The 16,463-nt window shown below is 37.5% G+C and overlaps 1 protein-coding gene across 1 annotated transcript in view; it reads left to right on the top strand.

Moving 5' to 3' along the window:
- Positions 1-4,961: 4,961 nt before the first annotated feature.
- LOC145983735 (uncharacterized) overlaps positions 4,962-16,463 on the top strand; it is a 40,289-nt gene continuing 28,787 nt past the window's right edge. Inside the window, exon 1 of the mRNA XM_083116785.1 lies at positions 4,962-5,072. Within this exon, the coding sequence (XP_082972911.1) occupies positions 4,962-5,072 (111 nt within the window). The remainder of the gene's footprint in view (positions 5,073-16,463) is intronic.

Raw genomic sequence — 16,463 nt, 5'->3', positions numbered from 1 at the left:
CCGAGTTGCAGTTCGTCCGAAAGCAAAATTCGTAGAAAAATGCTACAGCTCGTCCGCGACGGTTTAATGAGTTGCGTTTCGTCCGAGCTTGGATCCAGAAATTTTAGTCATGGCAGATGGCAACACTTTCTTACTACTGTAGCTGACGACTGTAAAGATGAGAGGTTATTAATATTTGCAAGTTCCAGAGGGAAAGAAATATTAGGAAAAAAAATTCTTATGAAACATTTAAGTGTACTAGCAAGCAGTTTGCTCAGTTGTACACAGTTCACGTAGATTTAGGAAGCACTAGAGAAGAAAAAAATGTTACGCCTGCAGTTTTTACTGACAAGAAAAAGGTTATCTACATTCGCCTATTTGAAGCTATCCTTAAAGTAGTACAGGAATGGATTCCTGAAACAGTGGACGTTGATTTCGATGTAGGAGCTATTGAAGCAATCAAACATGTCTTTCCAAGAGCTAAAGTACAAGGTTGTTTTTTCCATTTTTCACAAAGTCTCTGGAGGAAGGTACAGAACATTGGGCATACAAGTATGTACAAATCCAATCAGGAAGTTCGGATCTCCATCAGGATGTGTGCTGCCTTAGCATTCTCAAAGTCAACGGGAAGTGGAGGGAGGATGGATTTATATCCACAGTCAGGCAGAAGAAAATGAAAAATTGACTGAATTTTTCGACTACTTTGTGGACCAGTGGTTGGAAAATACACAGGTTTCAATTGGCATGTGGAACTGCCACCAAAGGAGACACAGGTTGAAGGGTGCAACCACCGATTGAACTCAGTCGTGGGTAAACCACACACCCCCGGGTGAAAGATTTGATTGTGTATTTGAAGATAGAAGCAGAACATTCAGATGCTAAGATTGTAAGAATGGAGCAGAATTTAGAAGCGGTGAAAAGGAAGAAGAAATACGTATGTCTCGATGGACAACAGAATTTTAAGAGCCACTGAAGCAATGGAGCTGTCAGGAGACATAGCCAAATTTTTAAGAAATGTATCTTTCTTTATCCAAATGGATTAAAATACCTTGAGATTATAGTTTATTATTAAGATGTTTTCTATATTTATATCAACTAACTGACAAAGCGACAGCTGCCGAGTGCGGTAATTCCATGGAGCTGTTAAGCATTTTAAACATTCTAAAAATAACTTAAAATATCCATGGGTTATCCGTGCGGGTCCATGGGTCACTGTCGTGCATGCCGAGTGCGAGGCTATACGGCAGGACCACCTCTATTTTCATAGAGGTGCCAATTAAAGAGGGCACGCAATCCTGGCTGGCGCTAACAATGAACCTTATCGCACTGTAAACCTATGCAATGAACAATAGGTTTTAAAGCTTCATTAAACACTATTAGGATGGTAGCCCTCGGACGAAACGCTACTCGGTCAGGTAACCGTAAGCTGCCTGTTCCTGGAATTCGGACGAAACGCTACGCCACACAGACCGGTATTCGAACCCAGTAACCTTAGAGAGAGAGAGAGAGGGGAGGTCATAGCGTGCTGTACTCACCGCTCTGCCACGAAGGTCGGCAACCTTCAATGTGGAATAAATTATTATTAAAATTATCAAAAATGCTCATTATAACAAACATTTCCATTAAAATTAGGGCTGAGCCGATACCACTTTGAACCGATTCCGATACCGATGCCGATACTCTCACCGATTCCCACCGATACCGATACCGACACTTGAAAATTGTAATAATTAAAATTTGTTTAAAATATTGATCAATACCTATTGGTGTGTAAATAATCTGAAATTACATGCATGAATTTACCAATAAAATTTGCTTTAGAATATTCCAGAATTACATCAGAATATTGAAAATAGATGTTACGTAATACAAAATACAGTTTTTCTTTCATAATTTGTGCCAAATAAAAAGAAAGTTGGAGTTTTGCAAAATTTTCAGGATAATTAGACTCCGCGAAAGTACCTCGCGGCATTTTTGCGGACCCCGTGAGAGACCAATATGCCGGAATAGTATCGGTTGGTATCGATAAATAAATTCCAACCGATACTTTCCGATACCGATACATCGGCATCGGCTCAGCCCTAATTAAAGTAACATTCGAAATACATTGTGTACGTTCCGGAAGTTTGACAAATCTCATTAATCTACGAAGACACTAAATTCGCATGAAGCCCATCTCAAATTATCCATAGTTGTAATGGCAACTAGTTAAAAGAGAAACGCTACTTTGATTACTTTGTGGAGAATGCTAACCGTGCCAAAATTGCAACAACTGTCTGTGCAATTTATTATCCGATTGAAACTATTAGTCTGTTACAAAGTTACAGTACACACATACGCATATACATATGTAACTGAACACAATTGTAGAATTCTAGCAGTCGCGGAAACATCATATACTCAGGAGTAGTGGGCCACCTGATGACGTAGTGGTGACGTCGTCGCCTTTTAATCAAGGGTTCCAGGTTTCGATACCCGCTAGAGGCACATATTGGTTCGGATCCTACTTTAAATTGTAAGTCCAGTACCGATTATCTTTTATGTGCATAAAGTGGACTCAAAACCAAAACTCATGAGTAGTGCGCTCTACCGCTCTCTAGATGATGGGTGGTTAGCTGCTATTGAATATTTCTGCAATATTGTGTGAAAAGAAAGATGAAGTGTTATGCATACTGGTACAATACAGAAAGGCCTCCCCCATGGCGCAGTGGTAGCGTCGCCGCCTTGTAATCAAGGGGCTCCAGGTCCGATACCCGGTGGAGGCGCATAGTGGTTCGGATCCCACTTTAAACTGTACGTCCAGTCCCGATTAGTCTTTCTGTGCATAAAATGGACTTAAAACAAAAAAATCTCAAACCTAAAACAATACAGAAGAGACACATGCACTTGATATGTAAAGGGATAAGGGAATGGGTGGGTGTTTTGTAACTCACGCTACCCCTCTTTCCAAGGAAGTATTTGCTACTGAATTTTAGAACAGAGTAACTTCAAGATTTCAGAATACGATGGAAGTGGGTGCGGAACATTTGTTCATTCGCATTCAGAACATGAGCAACAAACACACTTTGGCAACCCTTTCTTGCCCGCGGCTCTTCTCTTTCCCCAAGCAGCGTGCGACAGCCACTTGTCTGCTCTCAGTATATTTCCTGTGTGGGTAGTTATAAAACTTATCGTAGCATTCTGCGAACCGGACAAACACGATTTCTTTCATAGGACTTCTTTTTGTAATCCACGTGCTACACTCTCTCGCACAATGCAAACAAAGCATCATTATCAGTCTGCCTTATTCTTGCCCAAACCTCTTCCATTTGTACATCTTTCATGTTTCACTTTTCGTACTAATTTTTGTGTACGCAAGCATACATTCACTTAATTTTGCGATATGAGCAAGATGAATCGAGTGTTGTATTTGTACTTTATGTTACTTTCCGTCGTTTTTCTAGCTCTATGGGTTAATGGCGACGATGAGGATGATGAAGAAATTATGAAAATTGTTGCAGGAACAAGAACCTGTCATTGTTCTTGTCTTGACAAATATTCGAACCTACGACCTCTGATATCTTAGCACGCTAGTTTGCCACAAATGCCTGGAAGACTAACAGATATGACGTTCAGATAATGAATTCTGTCATGGCGTGGAGTTTGTATATAATTCTTTTCTTTTTATATTTTAGTTATTTTATGTAACGTTTCCTACATTTTTAGGTTAATCGTGATTATGTAGATGATAAATTAATAGATAAATTACTCATGGCTATCTTCTCTCTCGCTTCCAATTTCTTCACGAATTTCACGATCGCGACACCAGATCACGCAGCTCCTCTTCTCCCTCTATCCCCGTCCACAGATCAAACTTCTTCTCCAACTCTTTCTCCATATCAGCTGTAAGACTATGGAATCAGTTGCCAGAAAGCACTAGAACAGTAAGCTCCGTCGCTTCCTTTAGCAGACGTGTTCGCCACTCTCTTCAGAATTCTCGTTAGATCTTCCCCTGTGAAGCAGACTAAAGGGCATATGCAAGTGCATTAAATCTTCAAATACTTTGTAATTACTTATATACAATTTTAAATTTTGCATTCCATATATCGTATTTTGTGTATTATATATTTTGTATTTTGTGTGTTATATTCAGGGCGTTAAGACTTGTGCGTATGAGTATAATGTGTGTGTGTGGACCTATGTGAAATGACTTAATGTACTTTGTGTATAATATAATAATGTATAATTTTATGTGTATGGTTGAGTGGAAGAAAAGGCTTTGTACGGCCTTAACTCCGCCATTTAAAACAAGGCGTTAATAAATAAATAAATAAATGACTCCAATCTAGAACCTTTTAAAATGGATCGTATACAAACAAACCACTGTCTATTTTTTCATTTATTTATGTATTTTTATTTTTCGCCTTGCAATCAGGGGTCCTGGGTTCGATACCATGTGGAGGCACATTGCACAGTGGTTCGGATTCCACTTTAAGCTGTAGGACCAATCTCGATTAGCCAATATGTGCATAAAGTGGACTTAAAACAACAATTTCATATATTTTTATTTTAATGTCCATATTAAAGACAACTTCTTTATTCACACAAATTAATATGGCTGATGTTAGGTTTAAATTAAGTTAGAAGCCACTGAAGTAACATAACAGAAGACCTCTTGATTACAAGGTGATAAACTAAATCTATAAAACAATTTTCCTTCAGACTGCAAAACTGAGTCCGTGTCGCTTACGCCGAGGCTTCTTATCGGTTTATTTCCGCCGCGACATATGTCAAGATCTTCCTTGGTGGGTTTTAGCCACAATCCAGAGTGTCATTACCGCCGCGCATACGTGTGTTTATGACGTTGCCCAGCTGCAGCTGTGTTTATCTTTGATTGAAAAGGAAGGTGATTGATAAATGAATGTAAGATGAAAGTATATATGAGGGATCTACATTGGGAAAATAGTATTTATGTAAAACTGAGACTTGAGAGAGACGGTAAGATGGCTGAGAATATGGACATGATAGAAACAACGCGTGGAAAGCCGTTCTTTATTTACGAAGGCCAGCTGTATAGGAAGAAGAGGGAGAACAAGGATGGTTCGATAGTTTGGGTAAGCAAATTTCCACATGTAAACTTTTATACCTATTAGAAAACGTGTGTTACATCTCATCATAAAATTCTTGAGACCTAATGTTGCAATGTTAATCTTCTTTTAGGTTTGCGTTAAGGCAAAGGATAAACCTAAATATCGAGGTGGGTTAATCGTCAAAAATGGAAGAATTGTGAGCATCCCGGAACTTACATGTGTGTTAGACCATGCTGGGCTTGAAATTAAGAAGAAACTCACGAATTGCAAGAAGAGAGTTGGTGAAGAAGTGTTAACGCCTGTTTGGCAAATATTCCGACAAGAAATGGATGAATGTCTACACCGAGGTTTGAATATTGTTAGTAACGTGTTTACGACAGACAGAAGTGTACCTGAACAGAAAAAGGAGATCTATTTTAGGTGTTCAAAAAGATGCACCAGATGCAGATCATCTCACTTTACCAGAATCTTTGAAGTATTTTAATGACGGTTCTCCATTTCTTCACCTTGACGACACGGAAAATGGAAAGCGGTTGTTAGTTTTTCTAGGGTCAGATCCAAAGATGTTTTGGCAGCCTCGGAAACCGTGATGGCACATTTGGCGTCTGCTCCAAACAGTTTTATCAGCTGTATACCCTTCATATCAACATCGGTAGTACGAATACTGCTACTAACGTAGCACCAGTAGTTTATGCTTTAGTTCCGGACAAAACCGAAAGAACTTATCAAAGATTATTGTCATTCATTAAGAACTACTGTCCTGAGATTAATCCGAAAGTGATCAAGCTAGACTTTGAAAGTGCAGTACTTAAGGTGTTAAGAAACGTGTTTCCACTGCCACACAAATATCAATACATCGAAATGGACAAACGTGTTGAGTGTGTTCTTTCGAAGTGCAGACGCTCGGGCGATTTTCGAGGATGCCCTCGAGCATTTGCATACCTACAAGAATTCAAATAACGTTAGTATTGTTGTTGTGCAAGTGTATCGAAATATTGTGTTTATATATACGTAGCTATTACTTGTATAATGTTTGCAAAAAATAACACTGTATTTATAATGTTTTTGACGATTTTATGTAGTGTATAGTCTAAATATTAAGTGCAATAGACTGGCACATTTCTGTTGCTTCCCAAGGGTACATTTACGTAGTACTTGTAAAATTCTTGCAATATTTTAACAATAATTAATAAGCTGATGCTGATTTATGTATTTTGTGTTGTGGAATAAAATTGATACAAGTAATCCTGTGTAACGTCTTTTGAAATAAGTAAAGAAAACTCATATTTGACTCTCTGGAGAGGTTTAACATTTCAATCTAACACAGCTTTGCAACGTCATAAACACACGTTTGATTTTATCTTTTAAATCCACTTTATGCACAATGCACCATGTGGCCATTAACACACGTGCGCGTGGCGGTGATGACACTCTGGATTGTGGGAAAACCAGCCAAGGAAGATCTTGACATATGTCACGGCGGAAATGAACCGATAAGAAGCCTCGGCTCAAACGACACGACATCTGCAAAACGACATACTCAGTATTATGCTATTGGTGCTTAATTTACATTTATCTTTACATGTTGAAATGTCTGGATTCATTACTATACAGATGAAAGAAAGCTCAATTTTTGATATAGCTAAGCTTTGTTTTCAGATTGCAAAATACATTTAAATTTATTTGATATCGTAATGCAAATAATCATAAGGGTCATGGCTGTACACAGGGGGAGGGTTTTATGGGGCCAAATATCTTTCATTGGCTTAGTAAACTAGGTCAATAAGATCCCAGAATTAATCAGAACACTTGCTCAAAAGTGTTCCGAAAGAATTTCATTGATGGTTTTCCACGTGATTCATGGGCAGACATATTTTGCGTATTTCCAGTAATGTATTTTCTTCATAACTCTAGTGCAACTTCCATCAATTATTAGGAAACTATAAATTATTAACCTTTACATGTCGTATGTTATTTGTCCATCCATGTTTAATTCCAATAATGAACACAGGGTATTTTCAAAATGAAAACGAACATATACATACTTTCAAATAATTTAAAAACATTTAATTTAAATTTCTTTAATTTCATTTTGTTTCAAATGTGGCCAAAATGCAGCACTTTGTACACACAAGACAGTCACGTAAGTAATATTTGGATTTATACTTACAAATGTAAGTAGAATCTTTGAATTAATTTTAGTCTACTTTGTGGATCTAAAAAGCACATAAAATAAATTAAGCAAGTTCTACACAATTAAATTACTTGAAATACTTGTCCCTTACTGAACATCTTGTTAAATTCTTTCAACAATCCGTGTATTAAACTTTGGTTAAATGACATGTGTTTTGATCATTATTATAGTAAAGCTAAGCTGATGTTTAAAGATATCAAAATTTACATATATTATTATTATTGTAATTTATTAAAATTGTGATATATTTGCATGCTGAAAATTGAACTCCACTCATTATAACCCTTTATAAGTGAAATTCTAAATGCTCTTTTTCAGCTTCTATATCTATTTGAGTAGATGGAAGTTTGTTTTTATATCCTCCAAGGTAAAGACGGTTTACAGCCAGAGTACGAACTACATACACTTTGAAAAAAAGAAATATATTGTACCTGAAAAAGAAGTACTGAAGGACATACAGCCAAATACAAAAATGTTGTCGCACCGTCAGCATAAAAAGACTGAATGGCGATGTAAACCAGTTGGTTTGCTTCATAAAGTATGGCTGGGACACTTTTTATTTGGTTCCAGGGCTCATTGAGAAAACGTCAGAGCAAGTTCTGTTTTTAAACCGGTAGAATTTGCACTTGACATAAGCACCATGCTTCTCAGTAAGTTAGTTAAAGAATTATGGAAATAAATTAAGCAAATTCATACTACAGTCAAGACATAACGACTACATTTTTTAAAAAGAAAAAGAGAGTGAAGTTGACTTCAAAGCTTGAAGCGTGGCACTCTGATATTAATTATACATTTGTCATTAGACCAATTAGAAAATGCATCAAACCACGTGACCTTGGGAAAATATAACCAGCTACTTTTGTGTCTGAAAGGCAAGCTCAGGTCCGAGCTTCTTGACACCTTCTTGAAGGGGTTAATTAAATTCTTCACGCCAGAAAGTGGTAATTGATCCTGGAATTCTTATGAAACCTGCTTCGTATGAGAGTCACGTTCTTCTCGACCTGAAAGCAATTACCTCCGCAGAAAGCAAGTCAGACAATTCGTTACCAGAAGAACTTGGCATTCTGAGGCGAAGGTAATGAGTTCTTTGTTTATTTAAACAAGTGTTTGAATATAGTCCAACATTCTGTTGCATCTTCTATTTAAGTGTAAATAATGAGAAACACACAAAATCACACAATGACCTTGTTTAAAATTGGTGAGTCTCGTCCTTGTCTTGGGTGTTTCTTTGCAAATGTTCCTTCATTATTCTTCTTCGTTGTCGTAATTAGCCCAGAGAGACAGAAAAGCAACGTAAAGTAAGGGAACTGCAAACACAAATCAATCATTTCAGCCAAACAGCAGATCAACACAATTAACGTGTAACCTATTTTCTTCGATTTCTTCATAAATTTCATTCCAGCTTTAACGCTTCAACCGCTTCCATTGCGATCAACGTAACGTTGATAACGAACGTGTCAAATAATAACAATGTAAGATACAACAAATAATTCTAACGTGTGAAAAAAAAATAGACATCTATCAACGGCATCCACCCAATTCAAATTGTAAAATTATTAGAAATAAAACTTCATTTATCAAGTACTTTTTAAGTTGATTCTTTGATATGATGTCAGTAATTCTCATTTAGTGTCCTACCACAAAAATTTTAATTCTTGATTTACTTTTAAAATATTTTAAGTTTCCCAACGGTTAAAGCGAAATGAATTTTGGGCCAAAACATGGAAATAATACAATTTTCATTCGAAATAGAGAGGTCATACAAGGTCAACGAACAGACATTTCCAGAACAAGTTTCTACCATGATTGAGGTTTGAAGATTGAAGTTCCTAAATGGAGTTCCCATGTCCATCAAGCAGACAACATGGTAAGGCGGCGGTTGGTCGAAACGTTAGGTCATTTGAATATTTCGAGTCTTCCAACAGAGCATAACTTGCTAATTCGGTCTCCTGAACTTAATTAGGATCCCATGCAGGAGAGTGTTGAGGTTCATTGCCTGGTGATCTGGAGATCCGAGGTGACATACACATTGGAAGGCTAATCTTGATTTAAATCTTTCCGTTCATGCAAATTAAATGTATTTGTAAGTTTGTATCTTTCTTAAGCTGAATTCATCGAAAAGACTAATTACAATTCCCGATTCTAGGTGTTCAATTTAGTCTTCAATTTTGAATAACTTACTTATGAATAGCTTTCAACCCATTTGAACTTCTCTGCTTCGCGTAAATAAGTATTTCATCAGCACCCCAGAATGCACTGGGATATTCAGAAAAATATGTAAGGAAAACTTTTCATGACATGTGTAGTAAATGGCTCACAACATTAGTTTTAGTTATCATTAGTATGGCAAATAGTCATTCAAAATATCAGCAGTGAAATTAATCTTACTTCCTACATTTATTCCCGCCACAATGAAATGCCATCTTATTGGAAACCAAGGTAAGGAATAGAATAAAGCAGCAGAAAGTTTTAGTAGGGATAGTGTTCCTTATGTCCTTTTGAATTTGTTATTTTAGTTGCTTTCCAATTTCTGTAGATTAATTGCGACGAGGGGTGCTGTAGATGTTGGGACATAGACTAAGTTGAATATTAACATATTAATGTGCATTTTTGTAGGTATTCGTAACATTAATCAATGTGTCACTTTTTGTTTCATAAGGTTTACCATTAACTCTACACTACGCTTTCTTCATGTTATATATTGTTGAAATCATTGAAATCTGTTTGGTGGATTTTTTTTTAATCCTCTTTCTGAAACATCGATGGCTCTACAAATATATTGATGAAGGTTTGGATTGGATTCTTAGCTTAAGGCCTCCGCGATGGTGTAATGGTTACATATGTTACATATGAATGCAAAGAGGCTAATTTCTCACGATTTGAGACGAAATTTCAGTAAAGATATCTTGCACAATATCAGACGATTCTGCCGAGTGTGTATTTTCCTTGATCTGTGGCGAAAAATGGCTCGGAACTCCGGTTCAGAGTTGTTTCCACTGAGATCAGCGTGTTTTAGAGAATTTCTTATCAGTAATCTCATGGAGCAGTTGATTAGACAGTCGACCAGGTACTCTTTTTCGTCAAGAATGAAGCATCGTAGGTTCAAATTCCACCCTCTCCTGTTTCTTTTTTTCTTGTTATTTACTGGGTACGGCACGAAGTATTGTAATAATGGAATATAGTATTATATTAAATCACTGTATGCTTATGCGTTCCTAGAGGAATGCTTTTCCTCAGTTTGCTTATTTTTTATCTTGCGCAGTAGTATATTAATACACATTAAGAATTTATATGACAAATATATCTTCTTAAACAGGATGTTTAAGAACAGATATTTATGTTATAACGGGTCCCGGGTCGGATACCCGGTGGATGCACATTGCCCAGTAGTTCGAATTCCAGTTTAAGCTGTAGGTTCAGTCACGATTTGCTTAACTGTGCATAATACGGACTTAACAATACAAGTATATAAGCAAACAGAATGTTCTTTCTTGTTCGTGCTCTTTACTGCGGTCCTAAAATATACATCGGGTTTTCTATGATACAACCACAGATTTTCTTCCATATTCAAAGTTTGATTCTATTACCTCGGAATTTACGTCACATGTTTCTGCACATTCCACGTTGCACCTTGCTTATGGCGATTCTAATGTCATCCGGAAATGCTGGACGTAAATTGCATATATCAACAGAATTTCCCAGAAATGTAGATCAGTATTCTCGTCCAAGGCCGCTTACTTTCCGAAAAAAAATGCAAAGAAGGAGGTTTGAACACACGACCTTCCCTTCGGCAAGCAAACACAATCCCTGCACTACACCTTTCACGTTATTTTAAGCACTCCGTTCGAGGGAGGAACACATACACACTTCTGTATTTGTGTAGTTTAGTGTGAAGTGGAAAGTTTTAAGCCAAGAGTGTTTGCTAGAGCGTTTAGGCTAGATGAGGAATGCTTGTGGGATTGAACATCATGGTTTGATTGATTGATTGGCTTGCTTTATTTTACTTCGCTTTTTGTGCCACTTTTGGCTAATTTGCGAAGATGGTGATGAGTGATGATATGTTGAAGTTGATGAATTGGACACTCACAAACATCCATGCCCAGGCCAGGATTCAAAACCGGGACTCCTGGTGTCGTAGCGCGATGTGCTAACCACTCCGCCACGGGACCGGCTGAACTTCATGGCCATTGCATAAGTTGGAGGCAAGGCAGCGAATTACGTAAATTATCCTTGCTGAGGAATAGTATAATCTCATATCAGCATTTTACAATACAGAAAAATCAGTTTCATATTTCGAAAAGAACTTGAAGACCAATGCCGTTTTTCTCCACGAAAATAGGTTTTCCATAGTTTGAAGTTCGTTACTATGCACTTATAAGATTTTCCACTGTTTTAATTTCACACATATTTTATATTTCAGAAGTTGAATATCCCTTTACTCTCTCTCTCTCTCACTTGTCAAGTCTTTGGAAAGGTTGAAGTTTTTTGGCAACCGGATGCTGGTTCAACTGCCTACTTTTTACTTTCGAGATCATACTTTCAACAAGCAAGAAAAAATCCGTAACTAACGATTACTTGCTCAAAACGCGGCATTTACACACCATTTAAAAATGTGACAAAACACTAATAGAAATGTTCATCATTCTTCCCTTTCAAACTTTCTCAATTTTTGCTGAATATGTTTTCACTTTAAAATTGCCATGAGGAAATGATGAGCATGACATCATGTGTGCATTGGCTTCTCCATAATTGTACCTGCTAGTTTTAACGTGAGATGTTTGCAGAAGTGGTAGCGTGCGTGCTCATGACGAGTGTGGTGGTAGGTTCGATTCTCAATGGAGAATCGGCCACTGTGGCGGTGTGGTTAGCACATCGCGCTACGACGCCAGGGGTCCCGGGTTCGAATCCTGGCTTGGACATGGATGTTTGTGATTGTCTGTCCAGAAAAGTCCTGAAATTGAAGTGTGATGGGGGAAGCTTCCGCATAGGGGCTTTAGCTACAGACAAGGAGGATTTGCCGCTAGGTTATCATAGGCTTTAGCCTAGGGGCCGCAAGTCGAGAGGGACTGCACAAAAATGAGACGCTCGAAGGGTAGAAGTTACAAAGACCATCGACTATTAAAATTTCATAATATTGTGATAGTAGTAAAATAAAACAACATTTCAAGTTCTTTTACTTGCAGGAATGAAAGTGTTTCTAGCGTTAAAATAACTTCTTACATTATAACCCTATTTCCACGTAACAGTGCTCGAATGTAAACAATTGCTCCTCGAAGAGACAAATATCATTAATTGAATCTTGATTTTGATTTAGAATTTAAAATTTTGGGTGCGTCCAGCCTCTTACCATAACTAAAATGACACAACTGTAATGCTTTGTAACTAAAATCTTAAAATTTTCTGACCAATTAAAAGCTGAGGCTACCAAGAGACACTCAACACATATAGCGACAAAACACAGGACAACACTCACAAAATTATACTGGCCATAGTGCCAGTTGCCAGAACCTCGTTCGTCTGCAAAATAATGTCCAGGTTGTACTACGTGGAAGTGGAATCTTTCATTCATGTTTTCTGCCATGAAAAGTCAGAAGGAAATAGTTTTATATGAGAGTTTTGTTTTAAAATCTAAATAGGAATGTTTTATGTTTGATTATACATTTCTAATCAGATGTGTCTATATTTTGAAGTTTACAAATGCTATTAATACAGAGCATGCAATTAGTGGAAGTGAAGTACCGGTACCGTAATAACAAAACTGTTAATAATAATTATTATAATAATAATGATAATAATGTCGGCAGACCCTAAAATAAAAGACAGCCTAGGGGCCCAAATTTTATAAATCCCTTCCTAGATATATGAAAAAAGTTTTAACCTTAAATACTGGCAATCAGCTGAATAACGATTAACCTTCTGATAAAGAAAACGAGTAAAAAGGAACATTTCTCGCGAAGTGCATCGGATTAATTTTTACAGTGCTCTAATTTGAACGGTCTGTGTTCAGACAAGAAAATTAGGGAGAGGGTGTGATTTGAACCTGGGACCTTTCATGATTGACGAAAAATTAGGATATCAGCGCCTAACCAACTGCTCTACATAAACTTTCTGACGATCTACTGTTAAAAACACATTGACGTTTATGAAAGCATTCACCTTCCTGTGTTCCAAGCACATTTTCTCCACAAGTCGATAAAAAGATGATTTTTTAAAGAAGTGTTCGATATTATGCAGGGTATTATAAATAAAATGTCGTATAAACTCAGAAATTTGCCTCTTTTTGCTCGGACGTGATGGCGATTTCCTCCAGGTGGAGAAAAGCCTTATTCAGTGTTTCTAACTTATCTAATTTCAAGTCGAACACGCAGAATCGTAAAAATTCCTTAAGTTTCTTAATCCAAATTACTATTTCTGTTGGAGCGTGTGTATTATATTAGCGGTTTATAGTTTCTAAGTTCATGGAATGTGCACAATTGGAAACCTTTCACCGCAACGTTTTTCGTCTAGTTGAATGACCGATTCAAAGTTGGCTACTCTCAGCTGGTGCTGAAGTGCAATGTTGCTAAGTGTACGAATTCAGGACTTAGAATTCTTTCGGGGCGCGCAAATCAAGATGTTGCGAAGTGTACAGTACTGAAAGTTGCCTTTCTGAATCCCGCAGCTTGCTCAAGGATAGGCTTGATAGTCATGCAATATTCTCGTCAAGTCCCGTTTGGCTTTGTGAACCGCTTTGAAAGCTCAGCGAACGGTCCTGTTGTACAGTGTTTCTCGTGAATGCTGGGTATATTTTGCACCGTTGTCCGACCAGTCTTGAAACATTTGTGTGAGGTGAATGCTGTAACTGATGAGATAGAGATCTTTATGAGATCATCAAAAGTGCTTGAACTTTTTAACCAATTATCGCTTTCCCTAACAACAAGACACTTCGAGATTCAAATATGTTGTGTACAGTCAATAGGATGTGCATTTATGGCAACGTACTCGAAGGCAATTAAAAAAGGATGCTATTCAATTAAGTGTTTGAAACCCATAGAAGCGTCCTTTGTCGCGCTTGTAAGTGGACGTTAAGCAAATTGCTACGTGATTACTGCTTACATTTTGAAGAACTTCCACTATTTTTTTTTTGTAGAAGAGGGACAAGCCTACACACGATCGAAAGAATTCTTCACGGGAACAAGTCACGTCTTTTGCACTTAAATGTTTTGTTTGTACCAAACAATTGAGGTTTTCATATGGTAACCATCATAGGTAAGAAGTTTTCGAAGTGAGGTAATACTGAGTGATGCTTATTCACCATGTTTAATTGAAAATTTGGTCTACAAAATATTTTGATATGTTCATTTTGAGTGAATATTTTGGAACCACCCGAGCCATCGTCACATTGAACCTAAATGTAACAAAATTTTATCAGATTCATTGCTTGGGTTCATTTTTCTTAGCTTTTGTACCACTTTTCGCGAAGATGAGAATGAATGATGATATGATGAAAAGAAGGCACTCACAAAGAACACCCACCATACCCAGACCAAGATTCGAACCCGGGACCTGTGGCGTGGTAGTGCGGCGTGATAAACACTCCGCCACGGAGGCCGACAAAATTTTATAAGAATTTAACACAAAAATTAAATAAAAATTTACATTTTTTTCTTTCTCCACAGATTCCCGGGACAGCTGGTATCTGCAGCCACATCTTCCTCTTCATGCACTAACTCCACCTCTCAGGTGTCCATTGGTCGAACCCTCTGGAGTCACTACTTGCGCAGAGATTTGTTTTCGTTCGCTTACTCCAGAGATTCCCGGTATAGAGTATAGTTGTGAAATGAGATAGAACTTTGTGATATCGTGAGAGATAGATAATACCTCACCCAAAGGATTTCCAAATAAGTAATATTTTTTTTTAAAAAAAATTAAATACAGTGTATGCATGTACGAACGTGTAAACATTTCCCAGCAATGAAGGTATCTTTGTCACACTCTTGTCAGTCCATTTCCAATACCCAGCGTAAACTCTTTGATCAAATACAATACTTTATGTGTCAATGTAATTGCAATAAGGTATCAAAGTGCCTCCTGACTAACGTGTATATTTTCTTTAATTACAGCCTTAAATATGCCAAGCTGAAAATGACAATCTGAAGGGCCTGACGTGCGTTTCCTGCGGCTTTATTTAAAGTTTGATGTAATGAGATTAATCGAGACTGCATAACTTTGTATTGTATTTTTCTTATTTGGCGTCGTTCTTCTGCCAATTTAGCCTATTCGCGACGGTAATTATGATTAGATAGAATTTATGAAACTACACACAGCGAAGAAGAGATTCAGTGGTGAGATCGGGAGCGTACTGAGCCACCGAGACGGCCTAAGAAACTGTATAATATTCATGAATTTCATGTCTCCTAATTACAAGACAACCAAGCGACAAGCAACAGCAATAATAAAAGTAAGTACGAAAAGCACAAATTGTTGAAAACAAACTAGAATTATTGACGATTTTGACTCATTTTCATATTTTGGGCACCTCAGTCTATATTTGCCCGTCACGCAATAAGGGGATATGCCCCTTAATTAAAACAAAATTGAACATAGACCTCGAAAAAGGAAATAAAATATCTCTATTACAAACTTGAATATTCAATTTTTAAAACTAATTCAATCATTCTACTGCTTAACACGAGCTAAAACTATACTCTCTCTGAGGATTAAAATATCCTTACCTATTGAAAGCTGAGGCTGTAAAGGAACACTCAGCACACAGGACAACACAGCCCAACGGACGATTATACTGGTCGTAGGTCCAGACGCCAGAGCCTCGTTGGCCTGCAACATTGCAATTACCGGGGTGTATTACGTAGGAGTGAGGTTGACTTTTGGGTGCCTAAACAGAAGGTCACCCCTGATGATTTTAAGAAACGCATGACCACGTTTTTATTTGACTTGATTGAAACGTAAAAAAAAAAAAAAAAAAAAAAGGAAAAAAGGGATCCAAGAACCTAACGGCGGACGGACATTCAAAAGACATGAGGAAATCAGATCAAAGATAACACAAGCGTTCATCCGAGATACGCAGCCGTGAGGCATCAGGATAGAATGAGAAAAGCATAGGAAGAAGATTTGGCTTGGAGGCTATTTTCGGCTGGCTTTACACGTGGATTCCAGTGGTAAATGAGGTGCATAACACATGGCAAACGGTTCTGTTGCATCCTGAAGGCATATCTGTAGTT

The sequence above is a fragment of the Lepisma saccharinum genome, chromosome 2, assembly GCF_977018435.1.
Source record: "Lepisma saccharinum chromosome 2, izLepSacc3.1, whole genome shotgun sequence".
Lineage (NCBI taxonomy): Eukaryota > Metazoa > Arthropoda > Insecta > Zygentoma > Lepismatidae > Lepisma > Lepisma saccharinum.
Note: the sequence above shows the minus strand (reverse complement) of the source record. Positions and strands in the feature narration are given on the sequence as shown.